Here is a 22,287-nt window from a genome sequence, read left to right on the forward strand (position 1 = left end):
ACCTTTAACTGGACAATTTTTCCATGAATGTACTGTAGTTATGGAAATTAGGAGCTTTATAAATAATTACAGGAAAAACATGTTTTCAAATAGCTTTATTTATATTTGAATAGTACACGTAGTTATTCTGATATCCAGCCACTCCAAAAATTTACTATTTCGAATTTGGAGATGAAACAGATTAGTCATATCCTTTTAATGGTAAATCCGGTTTCCTAAGAAATAAAACATTTTAAACTGTGAATTCTAGGTACATTTTTGTTTCCATAAGCAGTTTTAAGTGATGATTTTAACCACAAATGTAAACCCTACAAAGTGCAATGATTGGAAGTACATTGTGTTTCTTTCCAATTTTTGAATATTTTCAGAGTTTTTTATCTAAGAGAAACTCCCAGACACTGGTTTCTGTCCTTTTGACATATCCCCATCACTTTGGGGATAATTTCTTATATTCTGGTACAACAAAATGTTCCTGCTCTCCTTGTACTTTTCCTGGTCTGATGTTACCCATTTCTCCATTGACCCATGTGTCCTTTTATTACGGAATTCTGTTTACAAATCTGGATCTGGGTACTTGGTATGTTCACTAATGCTGGGATGTAATTGCTTCTAGACTGTTTCAGAAGAGAGAGCTGAAATGGGAGATCAACCAACACTATATATATATATGTACATGTGTATATATGTATACGTATATATGTGTATGTATACATGTGTCTGTGTAAAATCATGAGTTCACACTGATACATCTAGTAATTCTAATCTAACTTCGTAGCCTTTTTCCATTCCGTGTTTGTATTTCACTACTTCAGCAGTGAGAAGTTTGGCTTCCAGCATCACCACTACTTTCATTCATTTATTCATTGCTACTATACATAGAAAGTAGTTTCAAAATTGCTACACTCATAGTCCTGGTTGTAGGCAGAATTCTAAGATGGTCCCCAAGATTCTCTGTTCTTCCCCTTGAGCGTGGATGTGAACTGTAAGCAGGATGCGACACTCCTACGATTAGGTTATATTATACGTAATGGTTAAGAAAGGAAGATTATCTTCATTGGATCGAGCTAATCAGGTGGGCCCTTAAAGGGACTGAATTATTCATGGCAAAAGAGATTTGAAGTGTGGGAGGGATTTGACTTGAAGGAGAGTCTCTGTTATTGTCTTTGAAGTTGTAAGCCGAACTTGGGTCATGAAGTTGGATATGTAGCTATGGCAGTTTCTGAGCAAAGTGTTGAGGGTACTGCCTGATTTCTTCTTACTACTTATAGTAAAATATGAGAGAATAAAGTTAAATTGAAAGAAGTTTTATTAAAAGGGAACCAGGACTAGATGATTTAGTTAATTTTGAGCCTGTCCAGGCAGCAGATACGGTTAAAATATGAAATTGCTTCTGAAAGTGTGGTTCAGAGAAGAAACCAAGGGTGTACATCTATCCTTTTGCTAAAACCTCAGATTATTCAGTTATACTGAAGGCTTTTTCAAGTAATGAATGTATGCTTCACAAATTTTCTCAATCAAACCAGGTAACCTCTAGGAAGCTTAAGGATATTGCTCTTTAGCCATTTTAACAGGGGGGGATTTTAACAGAGGGGATTATCTTGTAAAGATTTGCAGACATGGCTTTTGTCTAATTTAGATTCAACATGAGAAAACTTCTCATTTGTTGGCTTTGAAAATGGAGGAATCCATGCAGCAAGGTAGGCACACAGCTTCTAATCATGGAGAGCCCCCTTCAGCTGGCAGCAAGGAAATGGGCATCTCAGTCCTATAACTGCAAGGAAGCTGGATTCTTCCAGTGACCTGAGTGAGCTTGGAAGCAGGGTGTTCTCCCCCAGCCTTGACAGAGGAAGGACTGGAGTCCTATCTGATCCTGATTTCAGTCTGTGAGACTCTAAGCAAAGAATCCAGCTACTTTGTGCTGGACTTCTGACTTCCTAAACTGTTAATGTCTTAGACCACTTCCAGTTTATTAGTTAAGTTTGTGGTGATTTATTTGTTACACAGTATGGATACCTAATAGAGTTCTGTAAAAACCAAACATACTAAGTAATGATAGAAGTCCATGAGGAGGTGGTAGTGATTGTGATCATACAGAGGAGCAGGAGTTGGCTTTCAGGAGGAGGAGGCAATATACTTACACTGGGAACTGAAGGATTGTAGAGGACTCACATCCAAATATGTTTATAGGTTGTGGGTCTTAGGTAGGAAACTGAAAGTGTCCCCATCTGCTGGTAGGGTCATTAATTTTGTGTTGGGAGATGCTGGAATGAAGCCTTCAATACCATGGTAAAGAGTTTACCTACTGACGTGTGAGAGAAAAATGACGGGAAGAACTATGGGAGCATTAGGGCTAAAGAATGTAAATTTCAAGGGACAATCATTCCACATATTTGTGTGTGTGTGTGTGTGTGTGTGTGTGTGTGTGTGTGTGTGTATGTTTTATAGTAGCACTAGGATTTATTAAGCTGTGTCTTAGTAAAGGCGCTGGGGCTTGCCCATGGTGCTCTTGATGTATAAAGCCCGGACATTCTGCCAATTCTTCTTGAGCAGTGACACTAGGAAATTGACAGTTAAGTGGATGTTGTACACGAGCTCATCACCTGTCATCTTCCCGTGTCCAACAGCCACTGCCAGACACAGCACCGTCTTCATCTGGAACTTGATAGTGGACTTCACTTCATCCACTTTGGCCACCATGTTCTCATTGTGGGTCAGCAAGGAAGGGAACTTGCCAGCTTTATTCAGGCCTGGACCCAGGATTCATGGGAATCTGCTTGATCAGAGATTCTGAAGCCAAAAAGGCATCATACTTCGGCATCATACTTGGCCAACTTCTTGACTAGTTTTTTATTCTTGTTGAGTTTCTTCAGTGCCTCAATGTCCATGTGGGGAGTATCCACTGCCTTGGCCTCATCACAGTGCTGCTGGTCCCCCCAAACCCACACTGAGAACTTGGGGTGGGGGGGTGGACTTAAGCCTGACAGTGCCTGAGAAGCATTTGTCCTGCTGAGGGTTATAGTTCTTCAGGCTGATCTGCAGCTCCACCGTCTCCAGAAACTTCCGGCGCTTGCACTGGTTCCCGTGCAGGACCTCCCGTACCACCTCGTACAGGGTGTCATGGGAGACTTTGCTGCTCATGGTAGCTCACGCCTCAGTAACTAGAAAAGAGCTTGTGTGATGTTTTTGAGTCTCTTTCAGGAGTCAGGTGTTTAAATGGAACTCATTGATGATGAGGAGGGAGTTATTCCAGAATAAATATTGTTCATTGTAGGTAAAATAAGACTCTCAGGTTTATGCCTAAGGAGTGGTTGATAATGAAAAGAAAGTTAAAGAACTCTAAGATAGGTTATGTGACCAGTAAATGGAAATCTAGAGCCCAGAACATATCAGCTAAAAAATATTTGTTAAATCAATAAATACTGGAAATTCATGATTTCAGAAAAGAAACTATTTGTGGTAAAGGCAGAGTTAGCCATAGTTGGGGCTGCTGAAATATGCTGGAAGAAGTCATTAATTGGAGTTGAGTAGATCACAGAATGAATATATTTCTTAAATGTATTCAAATGGATTTTAAAATTGTTCAGGAATTAGAAAAACTTAGACTTCAGAGTCTTTGACACATAGAAGGAAATGACTAGGAATGTGGATTCGTTACCACACAGACTACAGCCTATGGGGCAAATCCAGCCTGCACCCTGTTTTTTGTTTTTTTTTTAAGATTTTATTTCTTATTCATGAGAGACACAGAGACAGAGAGGCAGAGGGAGGAGAAGCGGGCTCCATGCAGGGAGCCCAGTGTGGGACTTGATCCCAGGACTCCGGGACCACGCCCTGAGCCAAAGGCAGATGCTTAAGCAGTGAGCCACCCAGACGTCCCTGCACCCTGTTTTTGTAAATAAAAGTTTTATTGGAAACCACTACATCTGTTCATTTACTGTTGCCTGTGCCTGCTTTTGTGCTGCAGTGGTAGAGTTGAATAGTGGCAGCAGAGACCATGTGGTCTGCAAAGCTCAAAATACTCATTACCTGACCCTTTAGAGAAAAAGTTTGTCATCTCCTGCATTAAAGCTGTGAACTTTTTTTTTTAAAGATTTAATTTATTTATTCATGAGAGACACAGGGTGGGGAGGCAGAGACACAGGCAGAGGGAGAAGCAGGCTCTATGTAGAGAGCCCGACATGGGACTCGATCCCGGGTCTCCAGGATCATGCCCTGGGCTGAAGGCGGGGCTAAACCATTGAGCCCCCCGGGCTGCCCTGTGAATGTTTTCTGCAGCAAAATTTATTTATTTATTTATTTTTTAATTTTTATTTATTTATGATAGTCACAGAGAGAGAGAGAGAGGCAGAGAGAGAGGCAGAGACACAGGCAGAGGGAGAAGCAGGCTCCATGCACCGGGAGCCCGACATGGGATTCGATCCCGGGTCTCCAGGATCGCGCCCTGGGCCAAAGGCAGGCGCCAAACCGCTGCGCCACCCAGGGATCCCTGCAGCAAAATTTATGCACACAAAATTTTGCTGAAAACTTCAGAATCTTTGGTAATTCATAACAGCCGTGAAGGATGGACTCTGCTTAAGAAGAACTTTTGGGTCAAAGTTCACACTGTATCCTCTGCTGCATTTCATCTCATCGTGTGAGTTGGCTCAGTTAGCTAACCATGCCAAAGATGTGGGCACTTTCGTTTTGGTGGGTCACAGAGCCTCACATCATTCAGTGACTACACATGGCACTGCATCAGAGCATCTGTTTTTGTCATGTGGCAAACAGAACAGTGTATACAGATGAGTACAAATCAGCACCCATTGCCCCCCCATCTGTGTGTGTGTGTGTGTGTGTGTGTGTGTGTGTTTAGAGGAAGCCAGTATTGATCATGGTCCGATAATATCCTCTCTTTAGGGAAAGTATAACATTTATGAGAAACAAATGGATCCTTAATTCTTCTAAGCTATTTCCAGTTAAGGCTGTTAAATAAAGGAAGGGATTTTTCTCAGGAGTGCCTATGTTTGGCTAAGGGAGAAAGAAAAATTAGTTTATTTGATGAAAAACTGTTTTAGTCCCTGGCTGTTCTTTAATAGGTGTCACTGTTAAATTTTTTCCGCTAATGTTAGCCATGGTACTGAATCTGTTTAGATCCATTTAAGAATCCTTAGTTGAACTTGATTTTTGTTATGACTAATTTTGGTCACTGTTTTAACACAAGGGTACTTAACATTCCCATTGCCTTTGTCATGCTCCTATCTTTACAAACAAGAAACAACATTCACAGTCTTTTAGATTTTTTACAATTTAAGCTACTATTTGTGTTCATATTCTAAGTACTCAACAACTGTGGTGCCCACATGTCCTTCTGATCTTAATATCTTCTGTAATAGGGATCATTTTCATTTGGTCCTCTTAAAAAACATCCTTTATATCCCAAGATGCTATTTCAACTCTAACCAACAAGTAGCTGTAAAAGACCTATTTTCTGGGGCTTGCCTTTAAGACCTGCTTGGTCTTGGTGAGTTGTTGGGTTGCTGCGTGGACAAAATGTAAGAAGTGAAGTTCTAAGGACTGGACTGAGCAGCATCCATTTGTAGAATCCATGAGTCTGGGAGTGGGAGAAGAAAATGGTAAACTAGGACGTAACTGGGATATGAGCAGACTGTGCATTAGATTACAGGCAGGGATGCTAGTAGAGGTGGAGTTCAGTTAGGCAGAGGGGGAGAATGCAGGTGTAGAGGGGTCTGCAAGACTGAGGAAACCAAGGCAGTTTAGGCTATTTAGAGATTCTCTGTCCTGTTCCATGTGTATATCCTTTCACTAATACCACACTGCCTTGATTATTGCCTCTTTTTAGTATATCTTAAAATTTAGTGATGTGAGTGCTCCAACTTTCTTGTTTGTTTCAAATTGTTTGGGCTATTTTAGTTTGTTTTTTAAAAAAGTTTTTATTTTAATTCTGATTAGTTAACATACAGTGTTATTTATTAGTTTCAGGTGTACAGTATAGTGAGTCAGCATTTTAATACATCACCCGGTGCTCATCACAAGTGCACTCCTTCATCCCTATCACCTATTTCACCCACCTCCCCTCTGGGGACCGTCAGTTTGTTCTGTAATTAAGAGTTATTTTCTTGGTTTCTCGTGCTCGCTCTCTCTCTCTCTCTCTCTCTCTTCTTCCTCTTTTGCTTCATTTCTTAAATTCCACGTATAAGTGCAGTCATTTGGTATTTGTCTTTCTCTGACTGGCTTATTTCTCTTAGCATTATACTCTCTAGCTCCATCCATGTCCTTGCAAATGGCAAAAATTTCATTCTTTTTTTAAAAAATATTTTACTTATTTATTCATGAGACACAGAGAGAGAGAGAGAGAGAGGCAGAGACATAGGCAGAGGGGGAAGCAGGCTACATGCAGGGAACTTGACATGGGACTCGATCCCGGGTCTCGAGGATCACACCCTGGGCTGAAGGCAGCGCTAAACTGCTGAGCCACCAGGCTGCCCCATCATTCTTTTTTTTATGGCTGAATAATATTCATTGTGTATATATACCACCTCTTCTTTATCTGTACATCAGTACATCAATACATTTATCAATACACTTGTGCTGCTTCCATAATTTGGCTATTATAAATGGTGGGTCTATAAACATAGAGATGCATGTAATCCTTTGAGTTAGTGTTTTTGTATTCTTTGGGTAAATACCCAGTAGTGTGATTGCTGGATCATAGGATAGTTCTATTTTTAACTTTCTGATGAACCTCCATACTGTTTTTCCCAGTGGCTGTACCAGTTTGTATTCCCACCAATAGTACACAAGCTTTCCTTTTTCTCCTCATCTTTGGCAAGATCTTTTTTTTTTTTAAGATTTATTTATTTATTTATTTATTTATTTATTTATTTATTTGAGACACAGAGAGAAACAGAGAGGCAGAGACACAGGCAGAGGGAGAAGCAGGCTCCACACAGGGAGCCCGGCATGGGACTTGATCCCAGGTCTCCAGGATCATGCCCCAGGCCAAAGGCAGATGCTAAACTGCTGAGCCATGCAGGGATCCCAATCTTTGGCAAGATCTGTTGTTTCTTGAGTTATTGATTTTTAGCTATTCTGGCAGGTGTGAGGTGATATCTCATTGTAGTTTTGATACTAGGCTGTTTTAATTTCTTTACTTTTTTACATACATTTTAGAATTATCCTGTCTATACATACGAAGAATCCTGCTAGGATTTTGTTTGAAATTGTTTGAATCTAAAGATCATTTGGGGGGAGTTGCCTGTGTGGCTCTGTCAGTTAAGTGTCCAACTCTTGATTTCAGCTCAGGTCATGATATCAGGGTTGTGAGATCGAGCCCTGAATGGGGCTCTGTGCCGGGTGTGGTGCCTGCTTAAGATTCCCTCTCTCTCCTTCTGCCCTGCCCTGTCCTGACACACCCACCCCCCCCACCAAGCACACACTCTTTCTCAGAAAAAAAAAATTTTTTTTAATTAAAAAATATTAAAGGTCATTTGTAGAAGATTGACATCTTAACTATATGGAATCATCAGCAACAGTATCTCTCTCATTTATTTAGGTCTTCTTTTTTTTCTTTCATTTAGGTTTTCTAGTTTTTAACATAGAGCTCCTGAACAGATTTCATTAAACTCATATTTAATTTATACTTTTTTTTTTTTTTTTTGCCATTGTAAATGGCATCCCTTAAAAATGCCTAGTAGAATTTGTCAGTGCAGCCTGGAGTTTTCCCTTTTTTCAAAAAATTTTAACTCTGAATTCCATTTATTTAATAAGTATAGGACTGCTCATGTTATTTCATTGTTCTTGGGTTGATTTATTATAGTTTGTGGCTTTCAGGGAATTGTCCATTTCCTCTAAATTAGCAAATTCATGTACATAGAATTTTTAGTAATATTTCTTTAGAGTCATTGCTCATATAATTTCTCTTTTTTCCTGATATTGGAAATTTATGTCTTCTCTTTTTTTCTTGGTCTGGCTAGAAATTTTTCAATTTAACTGATTTTTTTTTTGGGGGGGGGACCTTTTTTTAAAATCTCATTCATTTGTATTTCTCTGTTATAGTTCTGTTTTCAACATTGATGTCTATTCTTATGCTTTCTTTCCCTTTTCTTTTCCTAGTTTTCTAATTCCTAATATTTTGAGGTGGATGCTTTAATTATAGAGACTTGCTTTATCTGATCTTTTTTTTTTTTTTTAAGATTTTATTTATTCATCAGAGACACAGAGAGAGGCAGGCAGAGACAGAGGCAGAGGGAGAAGCAGGCTCCATGCAGGGAGCCCAGTATGGGACTCGATCCTGGGACTGTGGAATCATGCCCTGAGCTGAAGACAGATGCTCAACTGCTGAGCCACCCAGGTGTCCCTATCTTTTCTTTTTTTAAAAAGGTTTTATTTGTTTGTTTGTTTATTTAGAGAGTGTACAGGTGAAGGGGAGGGGCAGAGGAGGATGGAGAAAATCTCAAGCAGGCTCCCTGCTGAGCATGGAGCCTGATGCAGGGCCCAGCTTCACAACCCTGAGATCATGACCAAAACCAAAATCAAGAGTTAAATGCTTAACCAACCGAGCCACCTAGGCACCTCATAAGTGCATATACACTTATAATTGCTATGTCTTTTTAGTGAATTGATCCTTTTATCATTATATAATGTCCCTCCTTATCTCTTGTGATTTTTCTTGTTCTGTTGTCAACCTTGTGTGATATTAATATATCCACTCAAACTTTTTAAAAATTATTGTTTGTTTGGTATATTTCTTTCTATATTCATTTATTCAACAACATTTTTTGAGTGTTTACTAGATGAAGCCCTCATAGAATTTATTTCCCAATGGGGAGACATTGAAAAAATCCAAAAATATATATCACAAAATCAGAGAGTAGTAAGTGCTATGAAGAAAAATGAAGCCAATTAAGGGGATGGAGAGTGACTGGGGCTTTTAGATAGAATAGTCAGGGCAGCCTCTCTGAGGGGGTGGCATTCAGGCTGAGACCTGGACGAAGGATCCATGAAGGAGCCAGCCAAATGGATATCTGAGAAGGAGCCATACAGAAAAAAGAACAGCAAAAGCTGCTCTGTTCAAGGCTCTGAGTCAAGATGCTTGTTGTAGCTTTTTAAATTCTTTATTTTTAACCTTTGTATGTCATCATATTTTCAGTTGGATTCTTGAAAGAAATGTATTGTGGGGTCTTGCTTTTTAATGTATAATGGTAATCATTGTCTTTTAATTGGTATATTTAGCTCATTTAGGTTTAGTGTAATTATTGATATTGTTGGATTTCTACCATTTCTGGAGTTCTCCCATTTCATTATTTTTGCTTCTTTCTGTTCTTTGTTATATATGCTTCATCTTTCGTGATTTCTTTTACACTATCTGAGTATTTTTAGAATGTCATTTTGCTTACCTGTCAGATTTTAATTATGTCTCTTTGTAGTTTTTTAAATGGTGGCTTTAGGGAACTATAAAAATGTATTTTAAATTTTATATAATTTACTTTGAATTACTATTTTACCATTTCAAGTAAAAAATAGAAATTGCACAACCACATAGGCTCTTCCTCCAGTCCTCATATAGTTGTTGTATGTGTTATATTTATATACATTGAAAATCCCATCAAGCAGTGATAATAATTTTTGTTTTCATCAAAAGTTAAAGGTGGGGATCCCTGGGTGGCACAGCGGTTTGGCGCCTGCCTTTGGCCCAGGGCGCGATCCTGGAGACCCGGGATCGAATCCCACGTCGGGCTCCCGGTGCATGGAGCCTGCTTCTCCCTCTGCCTGTGTCTCTGCCTCTCTATCTCTCTGTGACTATCATAAATAAATAAAAATTAAACAAACAAACAAACAAACAAAAGTTAAAGGTGAAAAATATTATTCCATTTACTCAGATATTTACCTTTTCGTTTCCCTTCATTGCTTATATTCCAAGTTTCTCTTTGTTATCATCTCCCTTTTACTTGAGGAACTTAATTTTAGACTTTCTTTTTTAATTTTTAATTTTGAGATCGAATACATATACCATAAAATTCATCCATTAATGTGTATCTTCAGTAGTTTTTAATATATTCAGTGGTTTTTAGTATATTCATGGAATATGCAGCCATCACCACAATCAATTTTAGAACATTTGTATCCTCCCCAAAAGAAACTACTGGAGATAGTAAAAATATCAGTGGTTGCCAGGAAAAAAGGGGCAGAGAGTGGTGATTAGGCAGAGCACTAGGAATTTTTAAGACAATGAAACAAGTCTGTATGATATATGATGGATATATGTTATAAATTGTCCAAATCCATAGAATGTACAATATCAAAAGTGACCCTAATGTAAACTGTGGAGATTGGATGATAATGATGTGTCAGTGTAGGTTCATCAGTTATAATAAATGTACCACTGTAGCGGGAATATTGATAATAGGGGGAAGCTATGCATGTGGGGGCCAAGGGATAGATGGTAAATCTCTGTTCATCATTCTCTCAATATTGGCTTGAACTTCAAACTGTCCTAAAAAGAGTCTCTTCAAAACAAAATATTTGTCTCTTAGCCATCATCCCCAACTCTACCACCCCTCAAAGCCCTATGCAACTACTTAGCTACTGTCTATTCTGGATATTTCATGTAAATGGAATCATACAATATGTGGACCTTTCACTTAGCATAATGTTTTAAAAAGTAATCATGTTGTGGCATGCGTCAATATTTAATTTCTGTTCATTGCAAAAATAATATTCTATTGTATGGATATACCGCATTTATCTCTTCAGTTGATGGACATTTATGCTGTTACCACTTTTTTACTATTAAGAATACTACTATGAACATTGATTTACAAATTTTTGTGCAGACATATGTTGTCATTTCTCTTAGGTGTATACTTAGGAGTGGAATTTCTGGGTCCTGTGGTAACTCTGTGTTTAACATTTTGAGAGACTGACAAAATGTTTTCCAAAGTGTATGTAACATTTTACATACTCACTAATAGTGTATGAAGGTTCCAGTTTTTCTACATCCTTATCAATGCTTATGATTTTATTTTGTTGTTGTTCTTAGTAATAACTATTTCAGAGGATGCAGAGTGTCTCTGTGGTTTTAATTTATATTTCCCTGGTTAATTATGTTGAACTTCTTTTTGTGTTATATATTAGCCATTTGTAAATCTTTTAGAGAAATGTCTATTCAAACCCTTGCCCATTTTAAAATTGTGTTGTCTTTTTATTATTGAATTCTAACAGTTCATATATTCTGGATATTAGTCCTTTATGAAATATATGGTTTGCAAATATTTTCTTCTATTCTTTGGGTTGTCTTTTCATGTTCTTGATGGTGTCCTTTGAAGTGCAAAAGTTTTAAATTTTGATGAAGCTCAGTTTATTTTTTCCTTTGTTTTGTGCCTTTAGTGTCATTGCCTAACCTATGCTCATGAAGAATTACACTTATTTTTTCTTCTAAGAGTTTTATAGTTGTAGCTTTTACATTCATGTCTGTGATCCATTTGGAGTTAATTTTTGTGTATGGTGTGAGGTAGGTGTCCAACATGATAAGTATTCTTGAAATAAAGAATTTTTGAATTTTCATGGCTAATTTTTTGAATTTTCATATGAAATATATGATCAATTTTTTCAATGTCTGTAACATTTCTTTTCTTTTTTTTGTAACATTTCTTTTAGAGCAGGTTTATTGGTGACAAGTTCTATTAGTTTTCTTTCATTTCACAATGTGTTTATTTCACCTCCATTCCTAAAGTATATTTTCTGTACATTTAACTTGGCAGTATTTTTCTTTTAGCAGTTTAAAAATGTGGGTCCCCTGTCTTCTGGCTCTATTTTTAAAGAGTACCCTGCAGTAATTCCCATATTTGTTGTTGTTATGTAATGTGTTTTTTTCTTTTTTTTTTTTTATTTGCCTTTAGGATTTTTTTATCTTTGGCTTTTTTTTTTAAAAAAAGATTTTATTTATTTATTCATGATAGACATAGAGAGAGAGAAAGAGGGGCAGAGACACAGTCAGAGGGAGTAGCAGGCTCCATGCAGGGAGCCTGATGTGGGACTCAGTCCTGGGATTCCAGGATCGCATCATGGGCCAAAGGCAGGTGCCAAACCACTGAGCCACCCAGGGATCCCCATATCTTTGGCTTTTAATAATTTAATATGTGTCTAGGTGTAGGTTTCAAAAATTTTTTTTATTTATTATTTTTGTTTTTAGTTAGTTCATCCTTTCTGGCATTCTTGAATCTGTAAATTTACCTCCTTCACCATATACGGGAGATTTTTAGCCATTATTTCTTTAAATATTTGTCTGCACCTGTCTCTCTTCTTCTAAGTCTTACTGAGTACTAAATTTTTTGATACTGTCTCATAGCTCTTTGATTTTTCTCATTTTTTCCTGTTGTTTAGACTGAATTATTTCTATTGATCTGCCTTCAGGTTCTTTAAATTTTTCCTTTGACATATCCTTTCTACTATTGGGCCCTTCCAGTGATTTTTAAATTTCCATGATTATATTTTTCAGTATGACCACTTTTGCATTTTTTAACAGTTTTTCTTTGCTGAGCACTTCTGTCTGTACATTTGTTTCAAATGAGTTTGCTTTCCCCTTGCGCATGATGGCCATATACATTGATTTTAAGTCTTTTTCTGATAATTACAACATTTGGATCATTTTGTGGTTGGCATCTATTATCTTATTTCTTGGGAGCTGGTTAGATTTTCCTGGTCCTTTGTATGATTAATTTTGGATTGTATCTTTGACATTTTGAACATTGTGTTATGATATTCTTAGCCCTGTCCAAAACCTCTGGGGAATGCTGGGTTGTTTGTTTGTTTGTTTGAGTGTGTGGTTTCTTTTTCAGCTGAGACTCAGTCTGATTAGTTTTAGACTGTAAGTCCTGATCTGCTTCCTATGAGCTGTTTTTCCTTACAGTATTAATTTTCAAAGCATTTGTATGCTATTCTGGGTTTGCCCCATGTGCATGTACCCAGGGACCCGTGGTGGACCCTGGTGGGTAGTCCACACCATCTTTAGTTCTCAGTGCTTTTCTTAGGTTGATTCTGGTAGGTTCCACACAGTACCTCAGAAGTATTTGCAGTACTTTTAATATGGATTTAAAGGGTATTTTTCTCCAGTTTTCTTACCCCTTCACCCCATGATTTTCCCTTTACTCTCTTGCAGAGGTTTCTATTCTGATGTTCTTGCTAGAAAATCAGACACTCTTTTTGTGCAGCATAGCAGTTTCCATGAATGTAGCTTATGCCTCTAGACAAAGCTGGTGTGGGATGGAAAAATAAAAAAATTCTTTACCCCACAGCAGCTGTTTCTTATGTGTTGATGGGAAAAGGCAGTGTACCTGTTGTTGGCATTTACCTGTTGTAAAGCATAGGGTATCAGAAGGGTTCTATTCTACATATGTTGGTAGGTGATCGCCTTTGTTGCTAATACTGGCCTACTGGAAAGCATGGTGTATCAAAAGTGCTCTGTCCACAGGGCTTGCTGTTATTGTTGCTTGTGGTTCAGGAGAGTGGGCACCATGCCTCTTTGTTGCTGGCTCTTTCCCAGTGTAGGGTCGGGAGAGCCAGCAAGTATCCTCCCTGAAGGACTGCTCCTGTTACTGAGAAGACAGCTGCTGTTTTGTTTCTGGCACTCGTTGCTCTCATGGCCTCAAAGGGCCACTGCTGTTGATTGGGAAGATGAGAAGTACCACTCCAGAGCCAGCGCTTGCCTGGTGTGAAAAGGAGGAAATCAGTAGTTCTTTCACCTGTAGAGACTACTTCCATTTCTGGTGCCAGCACTGAGGAGAGACTTGCAGCTTTGTTGTTTGTGCTTGGCCGGCATAGGGTAGGTCAGATCACCAGAGCTTTGTCCCACAGGCTCTTCATCACCCACCTGCCACCCCTATGCCTTAAAGAGAGGAATCTTTCTTTTTGGAACTTTCTGTCTGCTCTTGCTCTCAGCTGTTAGTTATGACTGCCCCAGAGCCTAAGTCAAGAAACAGAGAAGGCAGAAACCATTCCTGACTGCTCTTTAAGACCAGGGTTTTAGGGATCCCTGGGTGGCGCAGCGGTTTGGCGCCTGCCTTTGGCCCAGGGCGCGATCCTGGAGACCCGGGATCGAATCCCACATCAGGCTCCCGGTGCATGGAGCCTGCTTCTCCCTCCGCCTGTGTCTCTGCCTCTCTCTCTCTCTCTCTCTCTTTGACTATCATAAATTAAAAAAATAAAATAAAATAAAATAAAAAAAAAAAGACCAGGGTTTTATACCCTTTTTGTCTGCTCATATGCACTATTCATCGTCTTCTGGTAGTTCCTTGTTCCTTCATTCCTTCCTTCCTTCCTTCCTTCCTTCCTTCCTTCCTTCCTTCCGCCTTGCCTTCCCCTCCTTTTCCTTCTCTCCTTCCCTCCCACCTCCTCTCCTTGCTTCCTTTCCTTCCTCCCAATGTGGACCCTAATGTGGGACTTGAGATCAAGACCTGAGGTGAGATCAAGAGTCAGGCACTTGGGCAGCTGCGGTGGCTCAGCAGTTTAGCACCTCCTTCAGCCCAGGGCAGGATCCATCCTCCCTGCATGGAGCCTACTTTTCCTTCTGCCTGTGTCTCTGCCTCTCTCTCTCTCTCTCTCCCTCTCTTTCTCTCTCTCTATCTCTCATGAATAAATAAATAAAATCTTAAAAAATAAAGAGAGAGACACTTAACTGAGAGCCACCCAGGTGCCCCTTACTTTCCTTATTTTGTTCAGTTTTTTGTTGTAATCAGATGGAGAGATAGACTGTGTATGTATTCCATTAGGAATGAAATTGTAATCTCCTGTAAAATATATTTTAATTCGCTCCAGTTCTGTGATCAAAATTATGAGCTAGGATTTCAGTACCTGTTCTTGACTGTGTGCAGCAAAACTGACTCTACCTAACTTAATGCATAATGAGAATGCTTGAAGTTTAGTGGACTACACTTGTGAAATGAAGGAACAATGTCCTAAGCTATGCTATAAACCTGGCTGATAAAATTGTGGTGGTCATTGCTGGCAATTGGATATCCCAGAGTACCACTGCTCCTTAAGAGCAGAGAATTTTGTCTTGCAGGAGCTGTGGTATTGCTTTCCTTAAGGAGTTTGCTATGATCTGAATATTCTCCAGAATTCATATGTTGAAATCATAACTCCCAAGGTGATAATATTAGGAGGTGGGGCCTTTGGGAGGTGACTAGGTCATGAATGTGGAACTCTCATGAATGGGATTAGTGCCCTGTGAAAATGGCCCAAGAAATTTTTCTTACCCCTTCACCATGTGAGGTTACAGCAAAAAGACAGCCTCTGTGAATTAGGAAGTTCAGGCACTAAATCTGCTGGCACCTTGATCTTCAACTTTGACTTCTGGAACTATGAGAAAAAAAATGTTTATGGTTTATAAACCACACAGTTTATGGTATTTTTGTTATAGTGGCCCAAATGGACTAACATGGAAAGTTAGCACTCCATTGTCCTTGAGTTACAGCTCAAGGGCATTGTAGTTGCTGGAGCTGGATTGTGTTCCTGTGTCTCATCTGTAAGGGAGGCTGGCAAAGTTAGCACATGACTTTTCCACTTCTCTATGAGAGGTAGTCTCTGTGTTCTACCAAGAGTCATTTTGAGGGGAATTTCCTAAATAAAAAAGAGAGTTCATGTTCTTGGCCAGAGAGAATGACATGCTGTTTTTGTATAGTCACCATTTACACAACACAGTTGCTTAGTTCTCAAACTGCCTTCATCTGTGGTTATAGTCCAAACCCAGTTCTTTAGGGAAACCGGTTGTCTTTCTCTTTAAAATATATCTCACATCTTACCTCTGAACACTTTATTGCTGTGCTAGGGTCCCGGCCACTATCAGTGTTCACATAAAACACATCACTATCTTCTTAATTCCTGTTTTGATTTTGCAACAGACTTTTCTTCACAGAGTAACCAGAATAAATTTTAAGTGTTTATTTTGATATAATTTCAAGTTTACAGAAAAGTTACAAGAAGAGTATGTAGAACTTCCTTACATCCTTTTTTCAGATTCATCATTTGCTAACATTTTGCCTCATTGTTTTATCGTTCCCTACCCCTCCTTTCTTTCTTCTGCAACTAACACAGACTCTGTCTCTCTTCCCTTCCTTCACGCTTATTTACCCCCCACTCACATATGTATATGCACATACATAAGAATTATGTGTGTGTGTGTGTGTTTAATATTCCCCAGCTTTTGAAATGAGTTGCAGCCGTCATACTCCCTGATTACTAAATTCTTCAGTGTGGTTTTCCTAATAGCATTATAACTTTTTACATAACCATGAATTTAACATTGATAAAATACTATTATCTAATTCATAGTCCATAGTTGTCTCAATAACCGCCTTTATAATTGTTTTCCCAAGCTCAGTAGTCATATCTTTCTGTTTCTCTACTTGGAATAGTTCCTCTGCCTTTTTTTTTTTTTTTTAAGAATGATATATTTGAAGACAATAAGTCATTTATTTTGTAAATGTGTAGTAGCAACAGATGTAGGATTTGATTTTGCCTGTTTTTCCTCATCATTGGAGTTTGGTTATACATTTCTAGAAAGTCTGTCATGGAAAAGCTATTGGGTCCTTCTTTTCTTTTCTTTTTTTTTCTATTGGGTCCTTCTTACATCCCCGTATCAGGAAGTACGTGATACCAGTGCACCCCAGTATTGGCAAAGTTAATTTGATCACTTTGTTTAAGGTAGTGTAATCCCAGATTTCTTCTCTACTCTTTTCTCCTTGTAATTAGTAAGTAATTGCAGGGAGATTTTGAGAGCAGGGAAGTACCCTCCTTATTAATTATCAAGCTTTTCTTCAGTAGTATTAGCATTCATTGATGATTCTTGCTTGAATCAAAAATATTTTGTTTATTTTTAAAGATTTTATTTATTTATTCATGAGAGACACAGAGGGAGAGGCATAGACATAGGCAGAGGGAGAAGCAGGCTCCCCTCCGGGAGTCTGATTCAGAACTCGATCCCAGGACCCTGGGATCATGCCCTGAGCCGAAGGCAGATGCTCAACCGCTGATCCACCCTGGTGTCCCACTTGAATCAGTTACTGATTGTCAAATGGTGATTTTTCGAACTCTATCATTCATTTTATTTTATTATTTTACGTTTTTAAAGATTTATTTATTCATTTATTTATGATAGACATAGAGAGAGAGAGAGAGAGAGAGAGAGAGGCAGAGACACAGGAGGACGGAGAAGCAGACTCCATGCACCGGGAGCCCGACGTGGGACTTGTTCCCGGGACTCCAGGATTACGCCCTGGGCCAAAGGCAGGCGCTAAACTGCTGAGACACCCAGGAATCCCCCTATCATTCATTTTATATTTATTACCATTCTACTACAAAGAGGGCTTTCTTTTATTTATTTACTTATATGTACCTAGGAGTTCCTATTTTAGTCACTTTTTTATAATCCATGACTTTATTTATTTTGATGCTCTAATTGTCCCAGTGGAAGCCCCTCAACCTGCACTTTATTCTTTAACATATTGGCCTCATTTTTGCACTTTATTATTTTTTGGCACAACCAAATGTTCCATGTTCATCTTGTATGAACAAGAATCAAACATTTCTTCAAGGAGCCCTATTTCCTTTTAGGGGAGAATGCAATTTAGAAACCAGGATCTCTGTACTAGGGTCGCTGGGGTGTCATTGCTTCCAGCCAATCTCAGTACACAAAGCTGGAGCATAACTTACACACATACATATACACCTGTGTTTACATCTGCCTGGTAGAAATCATGGATTGATTTCAGTCAAATTCCATAGGTTCTATTCTAGTATTTCTTCTTTCCACTCTTGCTAGCTCCCTTCTTAAAAGAGAGAAATTCGACTTCCATTGCGCTCAAAAACATTTCTTCATTTGCTTAATTCTTCATTGCAATGAGAGCAGTTTCAGAATTGTTAATGCATACCACTGCAAAGAAGAAACAAATGTATTAACTAGAATTCAATATTTATTTATAGTTCTTTTGGTCTTTAGCTTGAGAGTATATATTAGTTTCCTAAGACTACTGTAATAAATTAGTACACACTTGGTAGCTTAAAACAACAGAAAATCTTGCACAGTTCTGGAGGCCAGAATTCTTGAAATCAAGGTATTAACATAGCCATGCTCCTCCCAGCAGCTCTAGAGGAATCCTTTCTTGCCTACTCTAGCTCCTGGGGTGTTCCTTGGCTTGTGGCAGCATAATCCACTCTCTGCCTTTATCTTCACAGAGCTTTCTATTTGTGTCTTCTCTTCTGACTTTGTTTTAAAATAGATTTTTAAAAAAGATTTTATTTATTCGTGAGAGACACACGAGAGAGAGGCAGAGACATAGGCAGAGGGAGTAGCAGGCTCCATGCAGGAAGCCTGGTATGGGGCACTATCTCTCGACTCCAGGGCATTCTGGGCCAAAGGCAGGCGCTAAACCACTGAGCCACCCAGGCATCCCTCTTCTGACTTTTTAAGGTGACATTCACAGCTTCTAGTGATGAAGGCATGAGTAGATCTTTTGGGTGGGGGTCCCCATTTAACCCAGTACAGAGTATATGGTTACTTGGGCAATTGCCTTCTGTTTATTCTTTCAGTGTATTTGTTGTTTATTTGAAATACAGTAGGGTCATTTGCTTCTGTTTATATTGAATTTTAGGTTTCTCTCAGCCTTGTTTTTGAATATGCAAAGCAGCAGTTTCAGAAGTCTAATAATAATTTAATAGATATAGAATAATAAGTTGTGGTGACTATAATTAAGGAAATGGACAGATACTCTGGTAGAGAACAACAGAATGGGCCATATATACTTAGATATAGGGCTAGGTCCTATTATTTGAATAAGTGGTATATAAACTGGGATTGAAGGAATGAGAAGCCAGTCATGTAAAGGTGGAAAAAAGAGCTTTTCCCACAAATGTAAAAGCGTGTGAGAAGGCCTTGAGACGGGGAAAGAGCTGGTTGTATTAGAGGAAATGAAAGAATGCCGTGGATTAGTGTCTCTTGGGGAAGAGGGAACACAAAATTAATGCAGTTGTAAAGAAAGCAAGAGCCAGAACATGTGAGTTATTGTACACTGTGTAAAGAGGTTGGAGAGCAAGTGGAGGACATTTAGCAGTGACATTTTTGGAAGTGTGTGTATTTACAGATTTATTTATTTATAAGAGAGAAAGAGTACAAGCATGGAGTGGGGGTGGGCGGGGAGGAGGGGTAGATAGAGAAGGCAAGAGAGCCTTAAACAGACTCTACTGACTGAGTGCAGAACACAATATGGGGCTTGATCTCATGACCTGAGCTGAAACCAAGAGTTGGATGCTTAACAAACTGTGCCACTGAGGCACCCTAGGAATATATTTTTAAGCATTTTTTTTAAATTTTTATTTATTTATGATAGTCACACACACACACAGAGAGAGAGAGAGAGAGAGAGAGAGGCAGAGACACAGGCAGAGGGAGAAGCAGGCTCCATGCACCGGGAGCCCGACGTGGGATTCGATCCCGGGTCTCCAGGATTGCGCCCTGGGCCAAAGGCAGGCGCCAAACCGCTGCGCCACCCAGGGATCCCTAGGAATATATTTTTAAAAGACTGTATTGAGGGACACTTGGGTGGCTCAGTAGTTGAACGTCTGCCTTAGGCTCAAGTTGTGGTCTTGAATCGAATCCTGCATCAGACTCCCCACAGGAAGTCTACTTCTCCCTTTGCCTATGTCTTTGCTTCTGTTGAGGCAAAGTGAAAAGTTACATGTCTCTCATGAATAAATAAAAATCTTAAAAAAGACTATCTTGATTGCTAGGTGGAACATAAGAGGTAAGAATAAAAGTGGAGAGACTAGGGGCAGTGTATAATAACTGACATAGAGGTATGAAATAATGTTGGTTCCTCTAAGAATGGTGAGGTGAATAAGGAAAAAAGTGGATAGATTTAACATGTATTTTGGGTTGAACTGACAGAACTAGCTAGGGGATTGAATTTGGGTGGAGAGAGGGTTTTAGGTTTATAGTTTGTAGTTTTAGCAACTATGGAAGAAGTTGATTGAAAATGAAGGAGACATTAAGAATTAAGGTTTCCCTATTGGCCTACTATTATATTTGAAATGTCTGTGCAGATGTCAAGTTGGTAGTTAAATGTGCAATCTTAAACTCAAGAGAGAAAATGGAATCTCAAGCTTCCCATCTAGTCCCATTACTTTAGTTCATACTTCCCTACTGCACATCTCTGGGTCTCCATTGGTACCCTGTAAACATAAGCAGATTGTCAGGAGTTGGCCAGATCCTGTTTGAGGTATTGCGGGCAACTTGGACTATAGATGATCTCCAGGTTTATATGTGGGTACTCCAGTTCCATCCAATTCATTCTTTCCAGAGAGCTACAGTTATTTTCCTTCTAAGTCATTTAAATATGTACATTTTACTCCTTACTCCATAGCTTTATTTTGGACTCCTACAGAATAAGAGATTTCTGCCATTATTAGATACTAGGCTTTTTTCTCCCCCATCTGAACATATTGTATGAAATCACTCTAGCTGACTTTGCACCTAGAAGGGAAATGTGTGTCCATGTGTATATTCATGTTTGATATGTACTCTGTGTTTGATACGGTATGTATTATGTCTGTTCATATACCAATATTACATTGTTTTAATTGCAGTATTTTTATGTAATTAGAAGGTCTAATCTTCTTGAATCATTTTACAGATGTTTCTCCATTTCTCACATATTTATTCTTACAGATGCAGAATCAAGCTTGTTGCCATATTTTTAACAAGTGTGGATTTTCCCCTTCAACCTCTTGCTTTTGTCTTGGTTGTTTGTAAATACTTTCTATTCTTATTTTCCAATGAGAAAAGAGTCTTTAAAAAAGAAGGGCCTATCTTCTATTATGGTCTTTCCCTTTGTTTCCTAAAGAGAGGCTGTCAGTTTCCTTTCTATTTCCTTCCTTATTAAGCACCTGTCCTGTATTAACACTGTGTTAACTTCTGGGCAGGGGAGTTATACAGTAAATTAAAGAAAGTAATATAAACAAAGTATATTATGAAATAAAATTGGTAGGATATAATATGTTTCTAATTAAAATAGTGTGTTCTTGAGAGGATTAAAAGTTTTAAGTATGGTATGTCAGTTTCTGGTCCTTTTATTTATTGTTAAGAATCTTTTAAAAATATCTTTTTTTCTTATACTTTTATTTTTTAAGGGTCATACAGCAATGCTTCATACTGGTTCATGGCATCCCAAGATAAAGGGAGAATTTATGACTTGCTCAAATGATGCGTGAGTACTGTTGATAATTCACTTAATACCTTCATATCTTTCAGTGATTTTTTTAGCAATTGTATTATAATAAACTTGCGAATAAAGTAGGAGATTAGAGTATTAGGAATCCTGATTTTTACATATTCTTGGTCTTTACTTTGATTTTACCTGGTAGTATCAGGTTTGTTTAAATAAATATGGAAACTTTGAAAAAGAGTTGATATAAATTCCAGTACAGTTTAGTAGCGAGCTCAGTGGATCAGACTGATGCTATTAAGTGGACTCAATTGACTTTTTGAGGTTATGACTGTTACTTTGTTACTTTTTATAGTAAAGATTCACTTGTATCTGAGTCTAATACATAATATATGTTTATTTTTTAATGATTGCTTTTTGAAAGTAGTTGAGATTGATTAAATGGTTATTAAGATTCTTTTGCATTATATCTATTTGCCTAGGACTCAAGAATATTACAGGGAATATTTGAGCAGCTTTGTAACAACACAATATTGTTATATTGTATGATTAATTTTTAATATTCATAGTAGTTCATAAGAATCCATATTTGTAGTATTATAAATTACAAAATATGGTTGGTGTTGTTCAGGTGATTAGTATTCATAGTAGTTCATAAGAATGCACTATTTGTAGTATTATAAATTACAAAATATGGTTGGTATTGTTCAGGTGAAACACAATATTTTAGGTAAAAAACTGTTGTTTTTAGGTTATTTGTCTCATCTTTTTACTTTCTGATATTTGTAATTTGCCTTCAAAATTCCTGTTCACATTCCTGGATAGTTTATGTTTTCTGGAATTGATCTTTAGCATAACAGACAAAAGACGTAATTTCTTTCCACAGCACAATTTAAAAATTAATTTGAGCTACAGGGAACTAAAATTTGAGAATCTATACTGAATATAACTGGAGCAAGATAATACAATTTGATTAAAATATTGGTAAATAGAACTATGCAGCTTTAATTTCTTTTTTATCTTTGTTTTACTATCTTTCCAAGCACTTAATGTAACATTCATTTTCATGTTTAAA

General features: G+C 38.1%; 1 protein-coding gene and 1 pseudogene across 1 annotated transcript in view; one reads left to right on the plus strand and one right to left on the minus strand.

The window, feature by feature from the left end:
* WDR70 (WD repeat domain 70) overlaps positions 1-22,287 on the plus strand; it is a 308,191-nt gene that overhangs the window by 104,202 nt on the left and 181,702 nt on the right. Inside the window, exon 9 of the mRNA XM_041749114.1 lies at positions 21,178-21,254. Coding sequence (XP_041605048.1) covers positions 21,178-21,254 — 77 coding nt within the window. The remainder of the gene's footprint in view (positions 1-21,177; positions 21,255-22,287) is intronic.
* LOC121487419 lies at positions 2,461-3,206 on the minus strand (annotated as a pseudogene).

This window comes from Vulpes lagopus, chromosome 3, assembly GCF_018345385.1.
Source record: "Vulpes lagopus strain Blue_001 chromosome 3, ASM1834538v1, whole genome shotgun sequence".
Classification (NCBI taxonomy): Eukaryota; Metazoa; Chordata; class Mammalia; order Carnivora; family Canidae; genus Vulpes; species Vulpes lagopus.